At 37.0% G+C, this 22,573-nt stretch overlaps 1 protein-coding gene across 3 annotated transcripts in view; it reads right to left on the bottom strand.

Annotated features, from left to right (window-relative positions):
* The window catches only part of SERPINI1 (serpin family I member 1), an 88,931-nt gene that overhangs the window by 35,644 nt on the left and 30,714 nt on the right, over positions 1-22,573 (bottom strand). For all 3 annotated transcript variants that reach the window (XM_019024814.4, XM_019024815.3, XM_004037971.5), the window contains exon 2: positions 598-865. In XM_019024814.4, coding sequence (XP_018880359.3) covers positions 598-847 — 250 coding nt within the window. In that variant the 5' untranslated portion in view covers positions 848-865. The remainder of the gene's footprint in view (positions 1-597; positions 866-22,573) is intronic.

Raw genomic sequence — 22,573 nt, 5'->3', positions numbered from 1 at the left:
GCCATTAGAAATTGTTTTAATTTTTAACTTTTTAATGAGCTAATTCACATGTATATCAGAGCATTAAAATAGAAATCAAACATCATGTCAAAGTGATTACAAAATACCATTAGGCTAGAAATTTCCCCCAATACATAGAATTTTTATAATAAGATAACACTTCAAAAAAAATCTTGGATGCTATTTAAACAAGAGGATACTGCTGATTTTAAGCAAAAATGTCTGATATTCTTAGCAAACCATGCTGTCTTTCTTTGTAGTACTCATCATATTTGTAATTTTTCATTTATTTGTGTGATAAATATGTGCCTCTCCCTCTACACTGAAAACTCCAGAAAAATGTTTGCTTTTTTTAATCACAAGTTTATGTAAATCATAATAATTTTTAAAAGATGTAATTTCCTTAGATTCATTCAGCCAGAAATGGAATCAGGAATTAACACATTTCTTGGGTTTCCTAATCCTTCTAGCCATACCATTTCAATGAGATTGTTTTTTACCCTGTGTAAATATTGCTGTGTCTAGAATAAGAATACAACATAACTGAGTCAAAGTCAAATTCAAAAGTCTTGAGAAATCAAACCTGATCACTCTTACCATTTTTTAGGCTGTCATATCCCATTGAGTGGCGGATTTCTTTCTGGGTAGATCCTTGGGCCCCAAGTTCCATCATTCCCATTGCAAGAGCAATACTCAATGGAGAGAAGAGAATATTTTCATCTTCACCAGTGGCTCTAAGACGATTATACATATTCACTGACAAGTCAGCAATGGCTTCCTCAGGGAAAGTGGCCCCTGTAGCCATACTTTGCAGAACCAGCAAAGGGAAGAGTCCAAGGAAAGCCATATTGTAATCGTTTCAAGCCTAAAAAACAATAATTTACATATTAATTATTAGTTATCTCTATAACAAAAGTCTCATGGAAGGATATGTTGGGAGGTTCTACTTTTAAAAAGTCAATTAACAGTTAAATGAACAAATAACACTGCTAAGTTCTGAGGATTCTCCCAGGAACAAGATACCACGGTCCCCACCTTCATGGGGTTAAGAGTATGTATAGTTACTTATACAACAAGTAATTACAAGTCATGTTTGGTGAAACTAATTTATCAGTTTTTCATAGCCTCACCAAATACAGTTTGATCATGACTTTGAATGGACTTACTCTAGCTTTCACTAAACTACATAGGTCTAGGACAAGTATAATGAAAACCAAAAGATATTTACAGGGCTTAAGATGAACTAGCACCGCTAGGCATTTGAAAATGTCACTGCACCCATTTATAAAGTAAATGCACCTTGCAGCTGGGTTACCAACTGGTGAGCAGAGATCAGACATATACCTGCCTCAAATCCCAGTTTATTCATTCCAGGTTGCAGAGTCCACAGGAAGTGGTAACCCAGAGAAGGAGCAGACTCAGCACATCCTTGTGTGATTGTTCCTCACATATTGGTTCCTAGGAGGCTGCTGCTCTTCCAGTGACAATCTTTGGGCAGGGAGGAGCCCCCTACCAAAGTTGAGAATGAGGCTGAATTCTTGCTACGACACAGTCCATTTATATTCAGGATTATGTTACCATTTCAGCTTACACCAAACAAACTGGTGTTTCTATTTAAATTAATATTTCTAATTATCAGGCTCATCAGGTTCTTGAACCAAATTGAAGGGCATCAAGGCCACATTTTCTCTTGGAGAAAAAAAAGCACCATCAGTGCCCAGATATCTCTGAATAATATCTCTGTTTCTTGGCATGCCAGTGTTCCAGAAGCCCTGTCTTCCCACAAATAGCCTGACTTGTGCACACTGGGGACACGATTTCCTCTTTCCTTTGTATTCTCCCATTTTGTCACTGCAGGCATTTGGAAAGCTAAACTGTTTATTCATACAATTAAGTAACTTACTTGTTCTTGATCATTTAAAAAAATCACTAAAACAACATGTCAAGTGATATTGAGCAAATGCATTTGGAAAATTGTATTTTAATTATGGTTGAGCATTAATAGTCTCCATTACTCAATTAACAGAGTACATACACATTTAACTGAAGAGCAGAGTGATTCCAACAGGCTTATGAATTAGAAGATCCGAATCAGTCCTGTAACATTTATTTGTAACTCCAATTTCAGAGAACTGCCTGGTGACTTTGTAAGTCCTTCACATTTTCATCTTAGAAGCATCAGTTTTTTTGTCTGAAAAGTTCCAACGTCCTCTGCCCTCACCCCTTCACCCTCCTGCATTTGTATGCAAGTTTAAACAGTTATTGCTTGTTTAGGAAGGTAAGTCTCAGCCTCTTTGTAAATATGAACTCTCACCACCTCCGTTGCTAATGGGATGACAGCTAATGGGAGATGGAGTGCACTGCTGCGGGGCAGGATCTGTCACTCATGCAGCATTAGGATAAAGCCAGGTGCCAAGAGCACAGCAGCCCTGCCAGTCTACTGATTTCAGCCACCTTTGGGGGGCTGCCACTGCTTTGGCATTCTTACTTCCTTTTGTACTCCAGAGAACTCCAGGAAAAGGCAGAAGCTTTACTCGTGGTGATGCATGTGATAGGTTTAAACAAACCTACTGTACTGCAAGTTGTATAAAAGTATAGCACAATTACATACAATACACAATACTTGATAATGATAATAAATGACTGTGTTACTGGTTTATGTATTTACTATACCATATTTCTTATCATTTAAAAAAAATAACTGTTATACAGCCTCAGGCAGATCCGTCAGGAGGTATTCCAGAAGAAGGCATTGTTATCACAGGAGATGACAGCTTCCATGGGTGTTATTGCCCCTGAAGACCATCTAGTGGGATAAGATGTAGAGGTGGGAGACAGTGATGTTGATTATCCTGATCATGTGCAGGCCTGGGCGAATATGTGTATTTGTGTCTTAAGTTTTAACAAAAATGTTTAAAAAGTAAAAATATAAAAATAAAAAGTAGAAAATTAGAAAAAAAGCTTATAGAGTAAGGATATAAAGAAAGAAAATGCTTTTGTACAGCTGTACGGCGTGTCTGTGTTTTAAGTTAAGTGTTGTTACACACTTACACACTTACTGAACACAGCTTGCATGGGTAGAAGTTCTTTGGGTAAGTGAGTGAGTAAGAGGTAAGTGAATATGAAGCCTAGGACATTGCTGTACACTACTGGAGCCAGACGTGGTGGCATTACAAAACGGTCAAAAAGTTTTTTAAACATTTAAAACTTTATAAAGTATAAAAGTTACAGTAAGTGAAGGCTAATTTATTATTGAAGAAAGAAAGGCATTTTTAATAAATTTAGTATAGCCAAAGTATACAGTGTTTATAAATTCTACGGTAACATACAGTAATGTTCTAGGCATCACACTCACTGACCACTCATTCACCGATTTACCCAGAAAACTTCTACCCATGCAAGCTCCATTCATGGTAAGTGTCCTTTACAGGTACATCATATTTTATCTTCTCCAAGTCTTTTTTTTTTTTTTTTTTTGAGACGGAGTCTCCCTCCGTCGCCCAGGCTGGAGTGCAGTGGTGCGATCTCGGCTCACTGCAACCTCCGCCTCCCGGGTTCATGCCTTTCTCCTGCCTCAGCCTCCCAAGTAGCTAGGACTACAGGCGCCTGCCACAATGCCCGGCTAATTTTTTTTTGTATTTTTAGTAGAGACGGGGTTTCACCATGTTGGCCAGACTGGTCTCGAACTCCTGACCTCAAGTGATCCGCCCGCCTTGGCCTCCCAAAGTGCTGGGATTACAGGCGTGAGCCACCGCACCCGGCCTATCTTCTCCAAGTCTTATATCTTGTCCCACTTATCCAAGGACTAGAAAGGCAGGTTATAGTGTATTTTACTATTCCTTTTCTGTGTTTAGATACACAAATACCATTGTGTTACAACTGCCTACCATATTCAGTACAGTAACATGCTGTACAAGTTTGTAGCCGAGGAGCTACGTAATACCATATAGCCCAGACGTGTAGTAGGCTATGCTATCTAGGTTTGTGTAAGTATACTCGGTGATGTTGCCACAAGAGTGAAATTGCCTAATGACTCATTTGTTCAAATATATCTCTGTCATTATGCAATAAGTGTGTAAGACCAAGCAATTAAATTTACTGTATGATACTTGTATCTGTCAGTCAATAACACAACTATTTGGAAACCGCTGCATTTAACATGAATATCATATTTTAGGCTAAGAAAAATATTGTATTTGTATAAAACAAAATCCAACCTATTGCCAATAAGCATTCCATAAAACAAGGCAAAATCTACTATGATCCCAGGCATTTTTGTTTACAAATGAACGTACCATGAGATGATAATAATAATAGTTAACATTTTTGAATACTTAAAACAACTATCTTATTTAAACTTTGCAATCACCTTATAAGTACAGACACTTATTATCTCCATTTTATTAATGGAAATGCAGGCTTACAGAGGTTAGGAACTTGCCCAAAGTCATACAGGAAGTGCTAGAGCCAGGATTAGAGCCCAAGCCATCTTTACAGGGCTTTACCTACTAAACTAACCTGGCTCTCCAGTCCTTGGATAAGTGGGACAATATATAAGACTTGGAGAACAAAGACTTGGATGTAAGTCCCAAGTCGGCTATCATGCTGTTTGACCCTCAGCAAGTCACATGAATTCTCTCAGCCCTAGCATCCTCATTAATGAAATAAAGGTATTAATCCCCACTCTGCAAAATTATTAAGGAAATAAATAAGAGAGAGTGTGCAAAACACTCTTTTTTCTGAGACACAGTCTCGCTCTGTTTCCAGGCTGGAGTGCAGTGGTGAGATCTTGGCTCACTGCAACCTCCACCTTCCGAGTTCAAGCGATTCTCCTGCCTCTGCCTCCCAAGTAGCTGAGACTACTACAGGCGCATGCCACCACGCCCAGCTAATTTTTGTATTTTTAGTAGAGACGGGGTTTCACCATGTTGGCCAGGATGGTCTCGATCTCTTGACCTCATGATCCACCCGCCTCAGCCTCCCAAAGTGCTGGGATTACAGGTGTGAGCCACCATGCTTGGGGCGAAGCACTCATTTTAAGCAACAAGTTATTCTAACAGAGGACATTATGAAAAAATGTTTCCCAGGTATCTATATTTTTTTAAGTTAAACAATAGGTCAGAGAACCAAAATGAGTATTTTTATCATTGATATGGTTTCACTATGTCCCCAGAGAAAATCTCATCTTGAATTGTAATCCCCATAATCCCCAATCTGGTAAAGAGCAGGACCAGGTGGAGGTAATTAGATCATGAGGGCAGCTTCCCCATTGCTGTTCTCATAATAGTGAGTGAGTTTCACAAGATCTGATGGTTTTATAACCATCTGTCATTTCCCATGCTTGCACTCTCTCCATCCTGCCACCCTGTGAAGAAGGTGCCTGCTTCTTCTTTGCCTTCCACCATGATTGTAAGTCTCCTGAGGCCTCCCTAGCAATGTGGAACTGTGAGTCAATTAAACCTCTTTCCTTTATAAATTACCCAGTCTCGGGTATTTCTTCATAGCCATGTGAGAACGGACTAATACAATCATCTCCGTTGCCCATCTAATGTAGCACCATTAGCCATTCATTCAGCCAAGACTGATAGAGGTTCCATGAGGTTATCAAAATTTATAAGGACAGGCTCTTGTCCTCAAGGAACTCACATTATTTGCAAGAGTGTACAATTAATATTACAGTGGCTCTTTAAGAAAATAGATCTTTTTAAGAATGAGAAGAATAAATCATCCCTGCAGGAAACTACATGCACATGGATAGCAGAAAATTATATCCACTGGCCAGAATATTCACTGACCTCAGGTTAAAAATCTCTGGTTTACAGAGGTTACAGATGGTCAGATAGAAAAAAAAGCAATGTTAGATGGACCTGCGGCTCTGCAGGTTTTTCTTACTGGGGAAAATGGGATGTCAAAACCACAGATGTATCTTTGGGCTTCTGGACTCCTGGAAAGAGCTCCCATTATGTTTGTGGGAGAGGGCCTCTGCCAGGGCAGTGGGCAGCAGGCCACTGATGACACATTCTGCCAAGAAATTTGGACCATGTGGCTGTGAATTGTGGGAGCAGGTCCTGTCAGGGAACTCTTTCAGAGAGCTGAAAGAACTCTGCTCTGGAAACACACGTGTCTATCCACAGTTAAGTGATCTTTCTTCCTTTTGAAGGCAAGATGTCCAGCTTGCAAGCAAAATTACCTCTGCTATCCTACTCTAGCCTCTCTGCTGCTGGTTGCTGGTTGCTGGCTCCCTCCTTTGCCTCTGCTACCTCTGACTTCTGCTGAATGTTGGGTGGTTATTTTTAGTTTCTAGGTTTTTGGCTGGGTGGGGGCTGGAGGGAGTGGTTTCCTTGTTCTACATTTTAAGTGTTGATATTCTCCACAGATCTAGTCCTGGCCCTTCTCTCTTCTTGGTAGTACACTTCTCATGCCCACTGGTGAACTCTCAAAACAAAGATACTTCAACTATTATATCTATTAAGATTATTCCCAAATAAGTAAAATTATAGCTCTGGCTTCATTTTTATCTTAATTTCTGATATGCATTGGTAATTGTTCTTGGGATATTTATTCGTTGATGCCTGCCAGCAGTTTGAATTCAAGGAGGCCCAAACAGGACTCCTTATCTTATCAATCAAACCTACTCTTTTTTCTTTCAACGTCAAAGCATTTGACTCCCCTCCATCTCTTTTTCCCTCATGTTCAATTCATTGTCAAACACTCATTCCATGTTGCACCCTGGGACCTCTCCTGTTGATCATCCCATGGCCATTCCCATGGCCACAATGGCAGTTCTTCCTCTCAGTGCATCTCAAGGACTATACCAATAGTTCTGGTTTCCAGCCACTCTCTGAACTGCTGGTTATTGGCCTCTTCAATCCAACATATGCTGAGCCTCCAGATCAATTGTCTTGATACTCCTTATGATCAGGCTATTCCTATGTTTACAAAACCTCAGGAGTTCTCTCATCCCTGTAGACCAAAGCCCAAAATCTTTAGTCCTGAATATAACACAGCCTTTGTACTGTGACGCAGCACAACTTTCTACTTACTCTCCTTCATGGATCCTGTAACTCTAGCCAGACTCCGTTTTGCATCAGACACACCAGAATTTTCCTCTCCTGTTACTGGCTTGTGTAGTTCTCTTTCTGAAACTAACCTAGCCCAAGTTCCATATGTTCAAATCCAAAGCACTTCTCAAGGTTCTGTTCTATTTTCGTCTCCTTCGTGAATACCCGCTTGGTTCTTCAATTAAAACAGCAACTTCCTCCCTCCTTTGAAATCTTGGCAAATTTTTATCTCTACCTCTCCAATAGCATATACCACTGCTTCCTTCTGTTACAGGTAATTTCATACATGGATCATCTCTTGTCCTAAGCTTTTTGAGGACACAAATGGAAGGATATTCATCTTTGTATGTCTTAAGATAATCAGAATGAGCACCTAATTAATTACACATAGTAGGTGCCAAATAAATATTTATTAAATTAATATAGTGTGACAAGTAAAGGCCCATAATGCTGTTTCAGAAGGAACAGCAAGAGTAGTTGTCACTCCTAAATTATTAAGGCTAATCTACTTTGAGCCCAGGGGTAGCAGCTCAATTTTTTCTTCTCTTTGAAAAAGTGTTTCCATCTTTACAGCCTGACAAAGTGGTATTGTCACCAATGACTGGACATGTAATATAATAACAAGTACACTACCTTGAACAATTGCAGAAGGTGGTACCAAAACATTACAATATTAACATTAGTCTACAAAATGCCAGGGCCCTACTATTAATCATAATAATCAATACATTCTCAAATGAGTTACTTTCACATAGACAATTACATTGGAGATTTATTATTTTTATAGCTACTCTGTAAAATGCCTTTACATAAAAACAACAAGAGGCTGCAGTACCAGAATAGTAATAGACAGTGCTCTGGTAGTAGAAAAGGTAGAAGTAGGTTAGCTATGAACAAACTACCCTTAATTCTTGCATTTCTCTTCTTTGTTACCAGTGGTAGAGTAAGTTGCATATAAGTGTATATGTGTATACTACTTTAGAAAACACTTCATTAAAACAAGGGAACTAAATCTTCTTGTAATTGAGGTATGATGAATCACAAAACTGAAAGTCCGCATTATAAAAAAAGATAGTGTTTTTTAACTTCCCTGGTAGTTCATCTAATTTATAAGGTATTGATTATTCATAAATGCATCTTTTTTATAACCCAATTATTTTAAAATTATAAAAAATGGTTTCATAATTGTGAGTTGAGAAAAAGAGAGAAGTGTCCTTTGGTAGCTGAGAAAAATGCTTGAGGGAGGCCCTTTCTCCAGTTAAAAAAAAAAAAAAAAAAGAAAAAAGCCAAAAGAAATAACTAGGGAGAAATGCTTAACAAAAAGAACACTGTATTAGAAGTTCCCTGCCTGTTAATTCTCAGACTTTTGTATGTAAAGGACTAGTAATTCCTTTAATTGAAAGAACCTACATAGGGCTACTAAATTTTTGTTCTGCTAATATATTGGGGTGGCGGCAAAAAAATTTACAAAAATAATGCCTCTTTTAATCATACAAAAGAATGACTACATCAATCACATAAAAAATGAATATTTCAACATGAAAATACAACAATCCCTTGAAGTAGATATTTTTGAACTCATAAAAATTCACTAGTTTGTTTTTTTCATTTTGCCACAGACTGGTGAAAACTTTATCATGGTGTTTGGAAAACTGGGAGTCTGGAAACCACTGTTTTAACTTTGGTTAATACTAGCTACCTTGGTGAAAGTTGGAATAAGTGAAAGTTTCCGGGTCTGTGTTTCCTGATTTGCTAAGAGAAAGGCACAATTAGATCAGCAGCAATGAAGCTAGGAACTTTGTCACAAAAACTTGTCAAAAGAAAAGGGGGTCACACTTTGTGAAACAATCTGTATTTTAGAAATCTGTAATTTTGCAAATTCCTCATGCATAGTGTTCCTTCCCTTTCCCAATTCTAATAAATCTTATAATCAATGTCCAAAGAAATCAGCTGATCATCATACAATTATGTGTTACAGCTGTCATTTTCTGTGCATGAGCCATTGCCTAGACAAGTGTGTACTTTAGGCTATTTGTTTATCCTTGTTCGCTCAGTTGAATTGTTTCCATTGGCCCTGCCTCTCACAGTAGTTTTCCTTAAATTTGGATGTGGACTTGTCCTCAATAGGACTGTACTGCGATGGCAGAAGTGAACAGAAAAAGTACTGTGTATGCAGAAGAGAATGAAGAGCACCACAGGATGTAAATTTACTGCAAGTGATGCAAACATTCATCACTCAAGGAATGAACCAAGTGATTCTCTTGTAAAATAACAATTAAATGTTTTACAGAGGACCCAAGAATAGAAAACACACGGAAGTAGATAAATCTGTGCAAGTTAATAAATCTTTTGGCCTTGGGTTATTCAAAAAGGTTATTCAAAGGTTATTTTGGCCTTTGGTTGGCTGGCTGTTGGATGCCAACCAGCAGTTAAAGGCAGAAGGATTTGTCAGTCTTACAGAATAGATCACAGTGTTTTCAAAGCTAGGAAAAGTGAATAACCCATGAATGCTATGCTGAGGACAACTGCTTAGGCAGTAAGCTATCAAAACCTTGCTTACAACTTTCAAAATTAGCTGTGTAACCTCAGGTATATAATTAAATTGGAGTGTGTAGAGAGAGTAGGAGTATAGGGTGGATTATGTAGAAAATATCCCAGTATTCTTTGAAATGCTTTAAGATTACATTTTCAATCACAAAGATGCTAAAAAGGTTTCAATCAGGAAATGCACTATGAAAGTATCAAGTCATATGCATGATAAATGATGGACAAAGTGATTCAAAAGAATGTTAAAAAGGTTTAAACCATTGTTTACTGAGGGAATAATATGCCATGGTATAAATATACTCCATTTTTTAAAGAAGTATATATTTTTTCCTTTTCAAATTTTCTTTCTCCTCCAAGAAACCATTACTAAACTGAGATGCCTCTTAAAGCCAATGGGCCAGAACCTGTGAAATAAGAAGACTACAAAGAGGTTTAATTCTATAATACTATCCATGAAATTATGATATAAATGATTTAATCCTTTCTCCTTTTTATCTTTCTTTTGCCTCTCCCTCTAGTTACCCAGCTCACTGTGACCCTTCCCATACCTCTTAACTTGGAGTTTGTAATAGGAGACATGCTCTTTTTTTCTGTACTATTGAATCAAACAAAAGGGAGAGCTCCTCAGGTATCTCTCAAATAACGTGAACTTGAGAAAATGGCCAGGTACATCAAAAGGGCATAACCAAGGACAGAGCAATATATGAAGAGTTAATTTACCAGAAGAAAAAATTATGGAAGACTTGGGAATGGGCCAAGATGATTACTGGATGTCTTCAATGAAAACTAGGTATTATCGAAAACATACATTTCTAGGTTATCTGACTCTATGGGTTTTGAAGTTTTCTTTGAACAATTTTACAACTCTCTATGTTGTAGAAAACTGGTCATGAGGCAAATGATTCTAGTCCACAATAATGCACAATATACATGTATAGTGGAATGCAATTGATTATTGCCGTGTGGATATTGGCCAGTTTGCATCTATTAAGCAAATGTATTTTGGTATTTCTGAAGGCTTATATATTCATTTGCTTTTTGGATCCTTTCCTGAATTGGTTCTCATAGCTTACTGGTTATCTCATTAATTATTGAGCTAAAAAAATCTTTGATATGTGTTCATTTTGCATTTGTATGAGAGTCAAGATTATAACCTTCTTAAAAATAATTACCATTTAATTGGTTTAAAAAATTTTTTAAGCTAGAAATTTTTCTTTTAAAAATATGTATTTTCATAGAATAATCCAATAATTAGACTAGGAAGGTACTGGAATATTAGGCTTTTCTTAGTCACTTAATCATTGCTTGAATTTGTACTGTATCAATGATAGCCCAAAATGATTTGGTAGAACTCTGTAGCTTGGAATTACTGATCACATAGCAACTAGCACTGACCTGGCTGTGCTACAGTTGAAATTGTCCTTGCAAAGATTATTGTAGCAGGATGAATCTAACACAGCTGACGTCATCTTGCTTCTAATCCCCCAAACTATCTGTCCGTGCTCATTCCTTGGCATAGGCCAAGCTAACTATGAGAGGAATTTAGCTTATGGCTTAACTTTAAAGCAATGATGACAATAGTCTCTTCCCCAGACTAACTCCTTTCTTGTTCAGGAATTATGGTAAGGGCCTGAATTCTGCCAGCCTATAAGCATAGTTAACTGATAATCAGCCTTTGTTCTCTAGCTTGCTTACTGCTCAGGAATCATGTAGCCAGAGGTCACAAGATTTGAAACTTTCCTAAATCACATCACTATTATCAAAATCTAAGACTTGTCTTTGAGATATTTTTCAGACTTTTGAATTCAGGTGGACCAACTGATGCCACCCAGATCAGTGATTCACACAAAGGAACGGACCCAACTGGTCCTGTGATCCCCACACAGACACTGACTCAGCTTCCGAAGACAGTTTGAATCTCCTACGATTTCATCCCCAACCAATCAGAGAAACCCATTTCCTAGCCCCCTGCCCACCAAATTATCCTTACAAACCATAGCCTTTGTGATCTCAGGAAGGCAAATTTGAGAAATATCTCCCACTCTACTGCTCAGCTGCTTTGCGATAATTAAATTCTTTCTCTGCTGCAACAGTGTTGTCTTAGTGTATTGGCTTTATCTGTGCAGCAGGCAAGAAGAACCCATTGGGCTGTAACACAGGACTAAAATTCTTGGTTATTTTACATGCATCCAAGAGTACAGTTGGGCCTGATGACCTGCTCATTTGGGGACTAACAAGTTGTCTTAGTCTGTTTTCTGTTGCTATAATAGAATAACCACAGACTGGGTAATTTATAAAGAAAAGAAGTTTATTTGGCAAATGATTCTGAATGCTGGGAAGTCCAAGAGCATGGCACCAGCATCAGATGAGGGTCATCCCATTGTGGAAGGCTGAAAGGTAAAAAGGCAAGAGAAGATGAGAGAGGGCAGTATGGAGAGGAAAAGGAGGCCAAACTCCTACCATAACCAGCCCACTCCCATGATAACAGCATTAATCCATTCATGAGGGCAGAGCCCTCATAGCCCAATCACCTCCAAAGCCCTACCTCTTAACATTGTTACAGTGGCAATCAAGTTTCCAACACGTAAACTTTTGGAGGGCACATTCAAACTGTAACACAATCTAGCCCTGGAAACGTTTGGAAACAACTAAGAGAATATGTAGTGCCAACACTCCCTAGAATTTCTAAAGTACTTTCTTATATATTTAATATATTAAATTTGAATTCCTCAGCATCGAGAGAAGGGTGGGTGAAATGAAGATGAACTGTGACTCAGAAGAGAAGACTCCCTTTCTTTAGCAGTGTCTGAGACTTCCAAAAAGCTTTTGGGCTTTCCCCAGGTGCTTCCCTGGACCACAACATCACCTGTGTAGTGGAAGATAGAGGCTGTAAACCTCCAAGAATATTTCACAACTACAATAACCTCTTGTGAAACTGTATTGACTCAATAAATAAATGTTGAATAAATAAATCTCTGGTCAATCCTCTTCCCATCTTAGGTAATAAGAAATTTTTTAAATTAAAAGCTAAAATACTTGAATATTTTGTGTCCTTTTAGAACTTAAGATAATGTCAATAAAGAAAAAATATGACATTGTCAAAGATGATAAGGAGGACTGTTCAAGAAGGACTACTGCAGTGGGGGTTTTGTAGTAGTAGAGAGAGAACGTGTTTAACTCCAAATACCAGGACAAGTGGGAATTTATAGCCAAGGAGCAGAGTGGATGTCAGTGGATGGAAAATTACTAAGAGGAAAGATCAGGAATAAGGGGGACCCCTACCTAAACTGACTTGACAGGATTCTTGGTGAAGGCAGGCCAGAGTGATAAGATATGGAGGATGATGGGGGTAGGTTGGGCAAGATGAGGAATTTTATCACATATCAAGACTAGGGGATTCTCGCTATACTGACTCAGCAGGATTCTTACTAAAACTGGACCAAGTAGGTCAAGGACAGAGTCCAAGGTCAGGGCCTGGTTGTGAAGACAGTTCAGAGGAGTCTGACTCAAGTTCAGTCAAGGAGATAGTCTTTGCCAGTGTTGTCTAACAGAACTTTCTGTGCTGACAGAAATACTACATATGTGTGCATCTCCAGTGAGACAGCCAGCAGCCACTTTTGGCTATTGAGTTCTTGCAATTTGACTAGTCAAATCAAGGAACTTAACTTTTAATTTGATTAATCAAATAGTCACATGTGGCTAGTGCCTACTGCATTAAACAGTGCAGACACAGCTAGAAGTAGGCTAAACAGATCAACTTTTCCTAATATTGGTTCTTGACCAAAGAGCCCATAATTCAAGTGTTTAAAACAAAAGCAGAGAAAAATTAGTAGCATTAATCCTACAAAACATATGTCCTTAGCTAAGATATTTTTATTTAAAACCAAATTCCGTTTCTTCAGGAGATCTCAAATGATAAAGAGGCTCCATTTGGAATTCCAAAGGCTTTTGGTTAAAAGCCTGGGGAAAGCAAAATCAATCAATGCCAACAAAACCCAGTGAGCTGGCAGGTCCCCAGCCCTCCTGGAAATAAGATTTGGGCTTTCCATAAAATGTAATGAATAATTCTCTTTGGCATAATTGGGGAGAATTTGTACTTGCCAATGAATGACTTCCTTTGGATTAATGTCAGGAGAGCTAAACAAGTGACACACAAGCCTTAAGACAAAACTCAGCAAGTAGTTTCAGAGAGATGGGTAAAAAGTCATCATCAATCAAGGTTGCATGTGGCCCAAGGCCATTGTGGAACGAAGCCAGGCATTAATGGTCTTAACTTACCCATTAATGCTTTAAGAAATCCCTACCGTTTGATCTCTTCCCTAGACAGTGGGCTTGCCTGTTTACAAGACTGTGGAATATTTATGCTGGAAACACCTTGTAAGGCCTCCCCCCATTTTGTAAGTGAGAAAAGAGTATTTTTTTTTTTTTTTGCTTTTTTTTTGGGACAGGGTCTCGCTCTGTCGCCCAGGAGTGCAGTGGAGAAAAGAGTATTTTTACTGAACAATTTCTTGTACAAAAAGGATATTTAATGAGCTAAAGACTTACATATTAATGCAATACTTAGAATTGCATTCACTCCATTCATTCATTCAACAAATATGTATTCTTGCCAGCTATGTGCCAGCCCCTGAGCTAGATGCTAGGGATACAGAAAAAACAGGATGAAACAAGCAACCTACTTTTGTGGTATTTTTCTTCATCTACTAGGTCTACATTGTTCAAGGAGATACTCAGTTTTTCATGCAGAATTTAAAAAAATATTACATTTTCTAATTTTTTATTATTAAAATGTTTTCGTGTAATAAAATTTTAAAAGTTGGCTGTGTCCCTGAAAGTCTAAAAATACTCAGATATAAAGTTGCTCCCCAATTGTTTTGCTAATAAAGAGAGTTGTAGCCTGACTCATCCTCTAATCATTCATGTGTTAAAGTGACACTTCAGGTGAAGCCCATCTCTACTAAAAATACAAAAATTAGCCGGGCGTGGTGGCAGGTGTCTAATCCCAGCTACTCTGGAGGCTGGGGCAGGAGAACTGTTTGAACCCAGGAGGCGGAGATTGCAGTGAGCTGAGACTACGCCACTGCACTGCAGCCTGGGCAACAGAGCGAGACTGTCTCAAATAATAATAATAATAATAATAATAATAATAATAATAAAGTGACACTTCATTGTACCCTGAAGGGCTGGGAAATCAGGTAAAATTTTCAGAGAAGTTATTTAGAACACACACTTAAAATTCACACAGACTTTTAGAGCATTCAAAGACAGTTTTAAACTTATCTTGATAATGAACAGTCAGAACTGGAAATATGTTATTATAATATAATGATATCTTAATACAGGACAGCAGGATATAGGGCTGTTAGTCATATGTACACATCAAAGCCTCCCATATTAAATGGTATTTGTATTATATTTGTAGATTGTTTTTGTCCTTTTTTGCTTTTTTGGATTCTGTGTCTCTCTCCACTACAATGTCAGCCTCACAACTGTTATTTTACTCCTTTAGCTTTAACCTCTTGCTGTACTTTATAACAGTGGCCCCCAACCTTTTGGGCACCAGGGACAGGTTTCGTGGGAGACAATTTTTCAATAGACAGGGGTGAAGGGATGGTTTTGGGATGAAACTGCTCCACCTGAGATCATCAGGCATTAGTTAGATTCTCATAAGGAGTGCACAACCTAGATCCCTCACATGCACAGTTGACAATAGGGTTTAGGCTCCTATGAGAATCTAATGCTGCTGCTGGTCTGACAGGAGGTGGAGCTCGGGTTGGTAATTCTCACTTGCCCACCATTCACCTCCTACTGTATGGCCTGGTTCCTAACAGGTCACTGACCAGTACTGGTCCATGGCCCAGGGATTGGGGACCTCTGCTTTATAAGATCAGGTATGAGGTTTGAGAACATCCCTAAACTCTCTTGAGGTGAAATGTATAGGTTCACTTTGCTGCAGTAGCTACTGAAGCCATGCAGATACACTTTTATCTTGGCCAATAACCATAATTTTCTCAAGATCTGAGGGCCCTTTTGGTAAGGTGAATTAGGCTAATGGGATTCTGACACCAATGCAAATAAGGAAGAATACTAATATTAACTTGAATCTCATGAAATTGTCATTTTTATAAGTCAAAGTGGTCAAATATTGGCAACCTCATATGCCTCAATCTGCTACTTACTAAGCATTAGCTGTGTCCGAAGCTGAAGATGAGAACTTTCATATGCTGTTTTGCTACTTTATATTTCATAGAGTTATTATGATGTTTTTAAAAATGTATACTAATTTAGATATCGGAAAAAAATCTTTATTATTTCCTCTAAGAACTCTTTTTTTTAGAAAAAAACTTGTGGTAGAAATGCTAGAAATTGACAGAAGAAATCTCTAACTGATATGGAACACCAACCTAAGTTAAGTGGCTCTTTCTTAATCACAAAAATACTTGTGGCTGACACTTATTTTACCCTGGGGAAATTAAGTTACGTACGTTACTTTATAAACAGTCTTTTTCAGGACTATAGACTGTGGTGAAAGTCAAAGTAACAAAGAATGTGTCAAAAGTAATTTTACTGTTTTGTTTTTTAAAGCTCCCATAAACTTAAAAAAATTTCCCTGACATTGACTAACACTGTGCTAATGCTATCTGAAAATACCTGCCTGTTAATTCTATTTATAAACCTGCCACACACATTGTAATAGAGGTATTTCTAAAAGAAACTTTGGTTTCCTGTTCCTGTTCATCAGTGTGAATGACTGAAAAGACAACTTGTAATTTTTATTGCAGAGTGTGGGCAAACAACTAAAACATAAGTAGATTTTAAAAAGGCTCTATCAAAGTATTCCAGTTACATTTGCTTGTAATTTTCAGGACAACATTTATAATATAGTAACAGCTTTAGGAAGTATGTAGAAAGATGTGTCAAGGAAATCAGCCAATGTTAATGTTGGTGTAGGTGAAAAAAAAGTAGGGGAAATATTGTAGTTCTTCACAAGGCACTTAAAATAGTAAATCGACCACTCTTATTTTCAGAGATCTCAAGAGAAATGGATTTAATTTATGTTTCTGAATCAAATCCAAGTTTAACAGTCCTCACTAACAGGAAACTGTCTCTTATCAAGCTGCTTACATAGCAGCTTAAAGCTTTTCCCATCATTGGACAGGTAGAATGGGGAGTGTAATTAATGGATCTTACATTGTGAGCAATAGCATTCACTGCCCTGGTATAGTTAGGATGTGTCCCTCTCCTTAGGTAACCACTGAAAGTTCTCAGAACAGTCATGATGAAATGCAGGCAAATATGTTGGAGTCTTTTTGTTTTTTAACTTCTGATTTGCTTCTTGTCTTAAGCACTACCAAAAGTTAAAGTTAGTTGTGTCAGATAAACTTCAGAGAAATATATATATATACATATATACACATATATACACACACATATACATATGTATGTGTATATATGCATGTGTGTGTATATATATATATATATATATATATAGAGAGAGAGAGAGAGAGAGAGAGAGAGAGAGAGAGTCTCAAGATACTGCCCAGGCTGGAATACAATGGCTATTCAAGCAATTTTCCTGCCTCATCTTCCTGAGCAGCTGATACTATAGGTACACTCCACTGCACTTGAATTTCAGAGAATATTTTAATGACTCCAAGGTATGTGTCAGAGACTGTCATGGAGATAAGACATGTCCATAAATGAATTAGAATAAAATGAAACAATTCTCTTGATTTCACTTTTTAAAAATACAGACAATTAGCCCTGCAGAGAATGACTATATGATGGACATTGGGTTGCCATGAGCATCATAGATTTTACTCCATAAGAGATCTATACAGCTATATTTGAATATACAATTTTAAAATCCCAATAAGAAAAGCAGTAAGAGGCAAAGCTCAACTTGAGGTAAGTGCAAGGCGGGCTACCCAAATAGGTTGGGATGTACGGTCATATTTCCTCACTTCTAGTATTGCTTGTAGAATTTTATAGGTGAGTGGATGGGAGGTAAAAGATCTAGAGAATTGTTAACAACATTCAGGAATATGATAGAAATATCTAAGTTTCAAAATGAAAGGAGAAGTTCCTCCCATAAAATATATCTTTGACCTCAATTTTCTCCCCAAGGATCATTCATTCATAGATCTGTGGAGATGGAATAATAGTATAATGAACCAAACTTCCAGACATAATATAAATTATTGCTAATGCTCACAACAAGCCTATAGGTAGATGGAAGCAACCCCATTTGTAGATTAAGAAACTGAAACCTATTAAGTTGAAGATACTATATCATGTTCACACAGTTTATTAAGGAGTGAAGAGGGGATCTGAACCTTCATCTGAAGGCTTCAAGCCTCGTACTATTTCACTATGCCATGCTGCCCATGTTGGATGATATTTAGAGGTCATCAGGTTCACTTCTGTTAATTTAATGCAAGAATTCCTTGTAAAAGACCGACTCTGCTAAATTCCATGTGTGCATGTGCGCGCACGTGCGCGCGTGCACACACACACACACACACACACACACACACACACAGTCCATCTAGTTTTAAACTGTCTTACTTGCTGGCAAGGTACTCCTTAAGTGTGGATGACATTTAACATATCGGTCCTACTTGTGCCAAATAATTCTACAACAGGTCTGAAACATAAAATATATTTATTGGGATGTTAACCTGTCATTTATTTCATTACAGTACTTAAATGTTTTAACTAAGAAAAAAGTTAAACAGGTAAAACACTCACAGAGCACAAATGCAAAAGTTATAAAAAGGTATATAGTGAAGATTCTCTTCCCCATATTCCCTTGTCCCTTAGCCAGTTTCCCTCAGTGAAACCAACCAAAGTTATCTTCCAGAGATATCTTATATATATACAGTATATGTATGGTCCCTTTTCTTACAGAAATAACAACATAATATACATTCATATACACTGGTTTACATTTTTACTTTCATTTAACAGCATATGTTGGATACTATTTCCTAGCATTACATAAAGAATCTTCTCATTTAAAAAAATCATCTTTATAACATTTCACTGTATTTATTTAATTAGTCTTCCACCAATGGGAATTTAGATTATTGCAACCTTACTACATAAATAATGCCACAACAAGTAATTTCAGATATATAGCATTTCACAGGTGGGCAATTATCTCCACAGGATAAATTCCGAGAAGTTAAATTGTTGGGTCAAAAGATACAAGTACTTATAATTTTGATAAATACTGTCAAATTGCCCTCTACAGAGGTTATATTATTAAAAACCCTAAAAATATACTCAAACAGAAATAAGAAGGATCTATACAAAAGAACAGATAAAATGCTGCTGAGGAATAAACAACAGAAAAGACTAGAATCCTTCATCTTTTAAGTAGTATTCTTAGCAAAATAAGGACAGATTAACATGATAAACAACACCATGAGGGTACATCAGCAAGGTCCAGATGGTGGGAAAATGTACAGGACAGTTGATCAGTTTCAACAAACGTAACATAGAAATAAAGGTCAGTGAGAGCTGGAGAAACAGGGAAACAGATGGCTTAAGAGATTTGAGATGCACGTCAACAAATTACTATGCCTGGGCTTTATTTTACTGTTGAAACAAATTGTAAAAGTCATTTATAGTAATTGAGACAATTGTGGAAAAAGACTAGAATAAGTGGAAATTGATACCTTATTCTTCAATAGGAATATGCAATATTGAAAAGATGTCAGTTCTCCCTATATTATACTAAACATTTAATAAAATTTCAATAAAAATAGAGCTTTAAAAAAATTAGACTAATTTTAAAGTTTATGTAGAAAAAATTAAGAATACCAAAGAAAATTTTGAGGAATAAAAACAGTGATAAGATACTAAAATGCATTAAAAAGCTACAATAATTAAAATAGGGTGGTTCGAAATATAATCTACTATATGATAAAACTTGGCACTTCAAATCAGTGGTTTTAAAAGAGATTATTCAGTAAATAATAACTGGTGTTGGGAGAACAATATATTTTTGTGTTAAATCAATAAAGAAGATTACTTTTTACTTCAAGTCAAAATAAATTCCAGAGAGATCAGACTTTAAAAGTAAACAATGAAACTTAAAATTTCCAGGAAAAAATCATGAACTTTTTAAAACATATACTTTAAAAACATACATTCATATGTAAATATATACATACACATATTTGTACATATCTTTTCCATATATGCACATACATATATGTGTGTATATATATGCATATGTTATATCTGAATATATAAGGTTGCATTAGAGAAGGCCCAAGTGTGACAAAGACCGAGGCATCATTAAAAAAATAAAAGTAAACATGCCAATATTAAAATAAAAATAATCCACAGGAAAAAAAAAACATATAACTACAGTCAAGAGACAAGTGAAAAACTGAAAAATCTTAAATCACAGACAAAAGAATAATTTTCCTACTCTACAAAGGACTTTTATAAATTAAAAAAATCAACCAAAATTCTATAGAAAAACAGGCAAAGGATATGAATACATACTTCATAAAAAAGATATTACAAATGGCTTTTAAACATGTAAAAACGTGGTCAAACTTTTCAATAATTATTAATTAAAATAAACTACACTGAGGTACCATTAGTCACTTAACAGACTGATAAAAATATTAAGGGTCACACTCTTAATATTAGAGAATGACTCTAAGGCATGACTTGTAAAAAAATGAACTGGGACAGAAAAGCAGTCACCTCTTAAAAGTTGTAGAATATGTCTATAATCTTTAGGGTTGGGATTTTATGGTTCTATCTTACTTATACAAAGGTCACAATATTAGATGATTTCTTTTATCCAGAATGCAACTGATAAACTAGAATAAGCACAAACTTTAAGATCTTTAAATAGTCAAAAATAAGAATCCATAAAGTTAAATATTTTGTATCAAAGTCTGTATAGTTAACTCGGAGGGGCAGAAGTATGTAATCCCTACCCTAGAATGTTTAATTTTATTTTATGTATGATCTTAAAATACATGCATGTTTTGTTTTGGCTTCCTGTCGTTGGCAATTAAAAGAACAAAATTAGGGCCAGGCACGGTGGCTCATGCCTGTAATCCCAGCACTTTGAGAGGCCAAGGCGGGCGGATCACGAAGTCAAGAGATCGAGACCATCCGGGCCAACATGGTTAAACCCCGTTTCTACTAAAAATACAAAAATTAGCTGGGCATGGTGGTGCGCGCCTGTAGTCCCAGCTACTCGGGAGGCTGAGGCAGGCGAACTCTCTGAACCTGGGAGGCAGAGGTTGCAGTGAGCTGAGATCATGCCACTGCACTCCAGCCTGGTGACAGAGCCACACTCCATCTCAAAACAAACAAACAAACAAACAAAAGAACAAAATTAGAGGGAGGGGCTCCTGGAGACAGGCATACTGGCTTTAAGAAGAAGCCATAAAAAAAGCTGGTCTGCAGCAAATGAAAAACTCGGCAGACCTCAAATAAAGCCTTAAAGTCTAGGACTTTTACCACAAGCATATTTCCTATGCGGATCATGGTATTACTGCAGCAGCCAGTGCTGGATACTCATGATGATGCCCTTCAACCATCTCAGAAATAGTAACCTATTCTATTCAGTAGGATCTTCAGGGATGTGCATAATACGTTAGATAAATTCCATAAGCCATCTGAAACACAATATTGGAATATTCAACAGGACACATTTCAGTTTTCTAGAAAACTCAGATACACAGAAAAACAACTTTCTTTGTGGCTGTAGCTAGCTATGATATTGCTATAGTGTAAAACACAAATAATGCATGATCACTGATGTGCTTTTGTTTTTAACCCACAAGTCAGATTTTTCAGTCTTCTTCAGTTTTGAATTGAGTACAGGCATACCTCAGCGATATTGCTGGTTTGGATCCAGGTCGCCACAATAAAGTTAATAACACAATAAAGTGAGTTATATGAACTTTTTGGTTTTCCAGTGTATATAAAAGTTATGCTTACACTCTACTGTAATCCGTTAAGTGTGCAATAGCATTATGTCTTAAAAAAAAAGGCACATACCTTAATGTAAAAATACTTTATTGCTGAAAAATGCTAATGATCATCTGAGCCATCAGCAAGTCATAAGCTTTTCGTTGGTGGAGGGTCTTACCTTGATGTTGATGGCTGCTCACTGATAAGGCTGGCGGTTGCTGAAGGTTTGGGTGGTTGTAGCAATTTCTTAAAATAAGACAACAATGAAGTTTGCCACATCTATGGACTCTCACAAAATATTTCTTCTGTATCATGCAATGTTGTTTGATAGCATTTTACCCATAGTAGAACTTCTTTCAAAATTGGATTCAGTCCTCTCAAACCCTACCATTGCTTTATCAACTGAGTTTTTGTAATAGTCTAAATTCTTTGTTGTAATTTCAACAATGTTCACAGCATCTTCACCAGGAGCAGATTCCACCTCCAAAAAAACACTTCCTTTGCTCATCCATAAGAAGCAATGCCTCATCCCTTCAAATTTGATCATGAGATTGCAGAAATTCAGTTATTATCTTCAGGCTCCAATTTGAGTTCTCTTGTTATTTCTTCCATATCCACAGTTACTTCCTCCACTGAAGACTTCAATGAACCCCTCAAAATCATCCATGAGGGTTGGAATCAATTTCTTCCAAACTCTCTTTAATGTTGACACTTTAACTTTCTCCCGTGAATCAAAAATTTTCTTTACAAAAAAGATAACATTTTTTTCAAATGGCATCACTAAGTGATGCCATTCTAGCGAATCCTTTCCAGAAAAATTTCAATTTACTTTGCCCAGATCTAAGACAGGAATCACTATCTATGTCTCTATAAACATACAAAATATATTTTTAAATAATAAGAATTGAAAGTCAAAATTACTCCTTGATCCATGGGCTGCAGAGTGGATTCCGGGTTAGTAGGCATGAAGACAACATTAATCTCCATGTACATTTCCATCAGAGCTCTTG

Source organism: Gorilla gorilla, chromosome 2, assembly GCF_029281585.2.
Source record: "Gorilla gorilla gorilla isolate KB3781 chromosome 2, NHGRI_mGorGor1-v2.1_pri, whole genome shotgun sequence".
In the NCBI taxonomy this organism is placed as follows: Eukaryota; Metazoa; Chordata; class Mammalia; order Primates; family Hominidae; genus Gorilla; species Gorilla gorilla.
The sequence above is the reverse complement of the archived record's forward strand: the minus strand, read 5'-3'. Positions and strand labels throughout refer to the sequence as shown.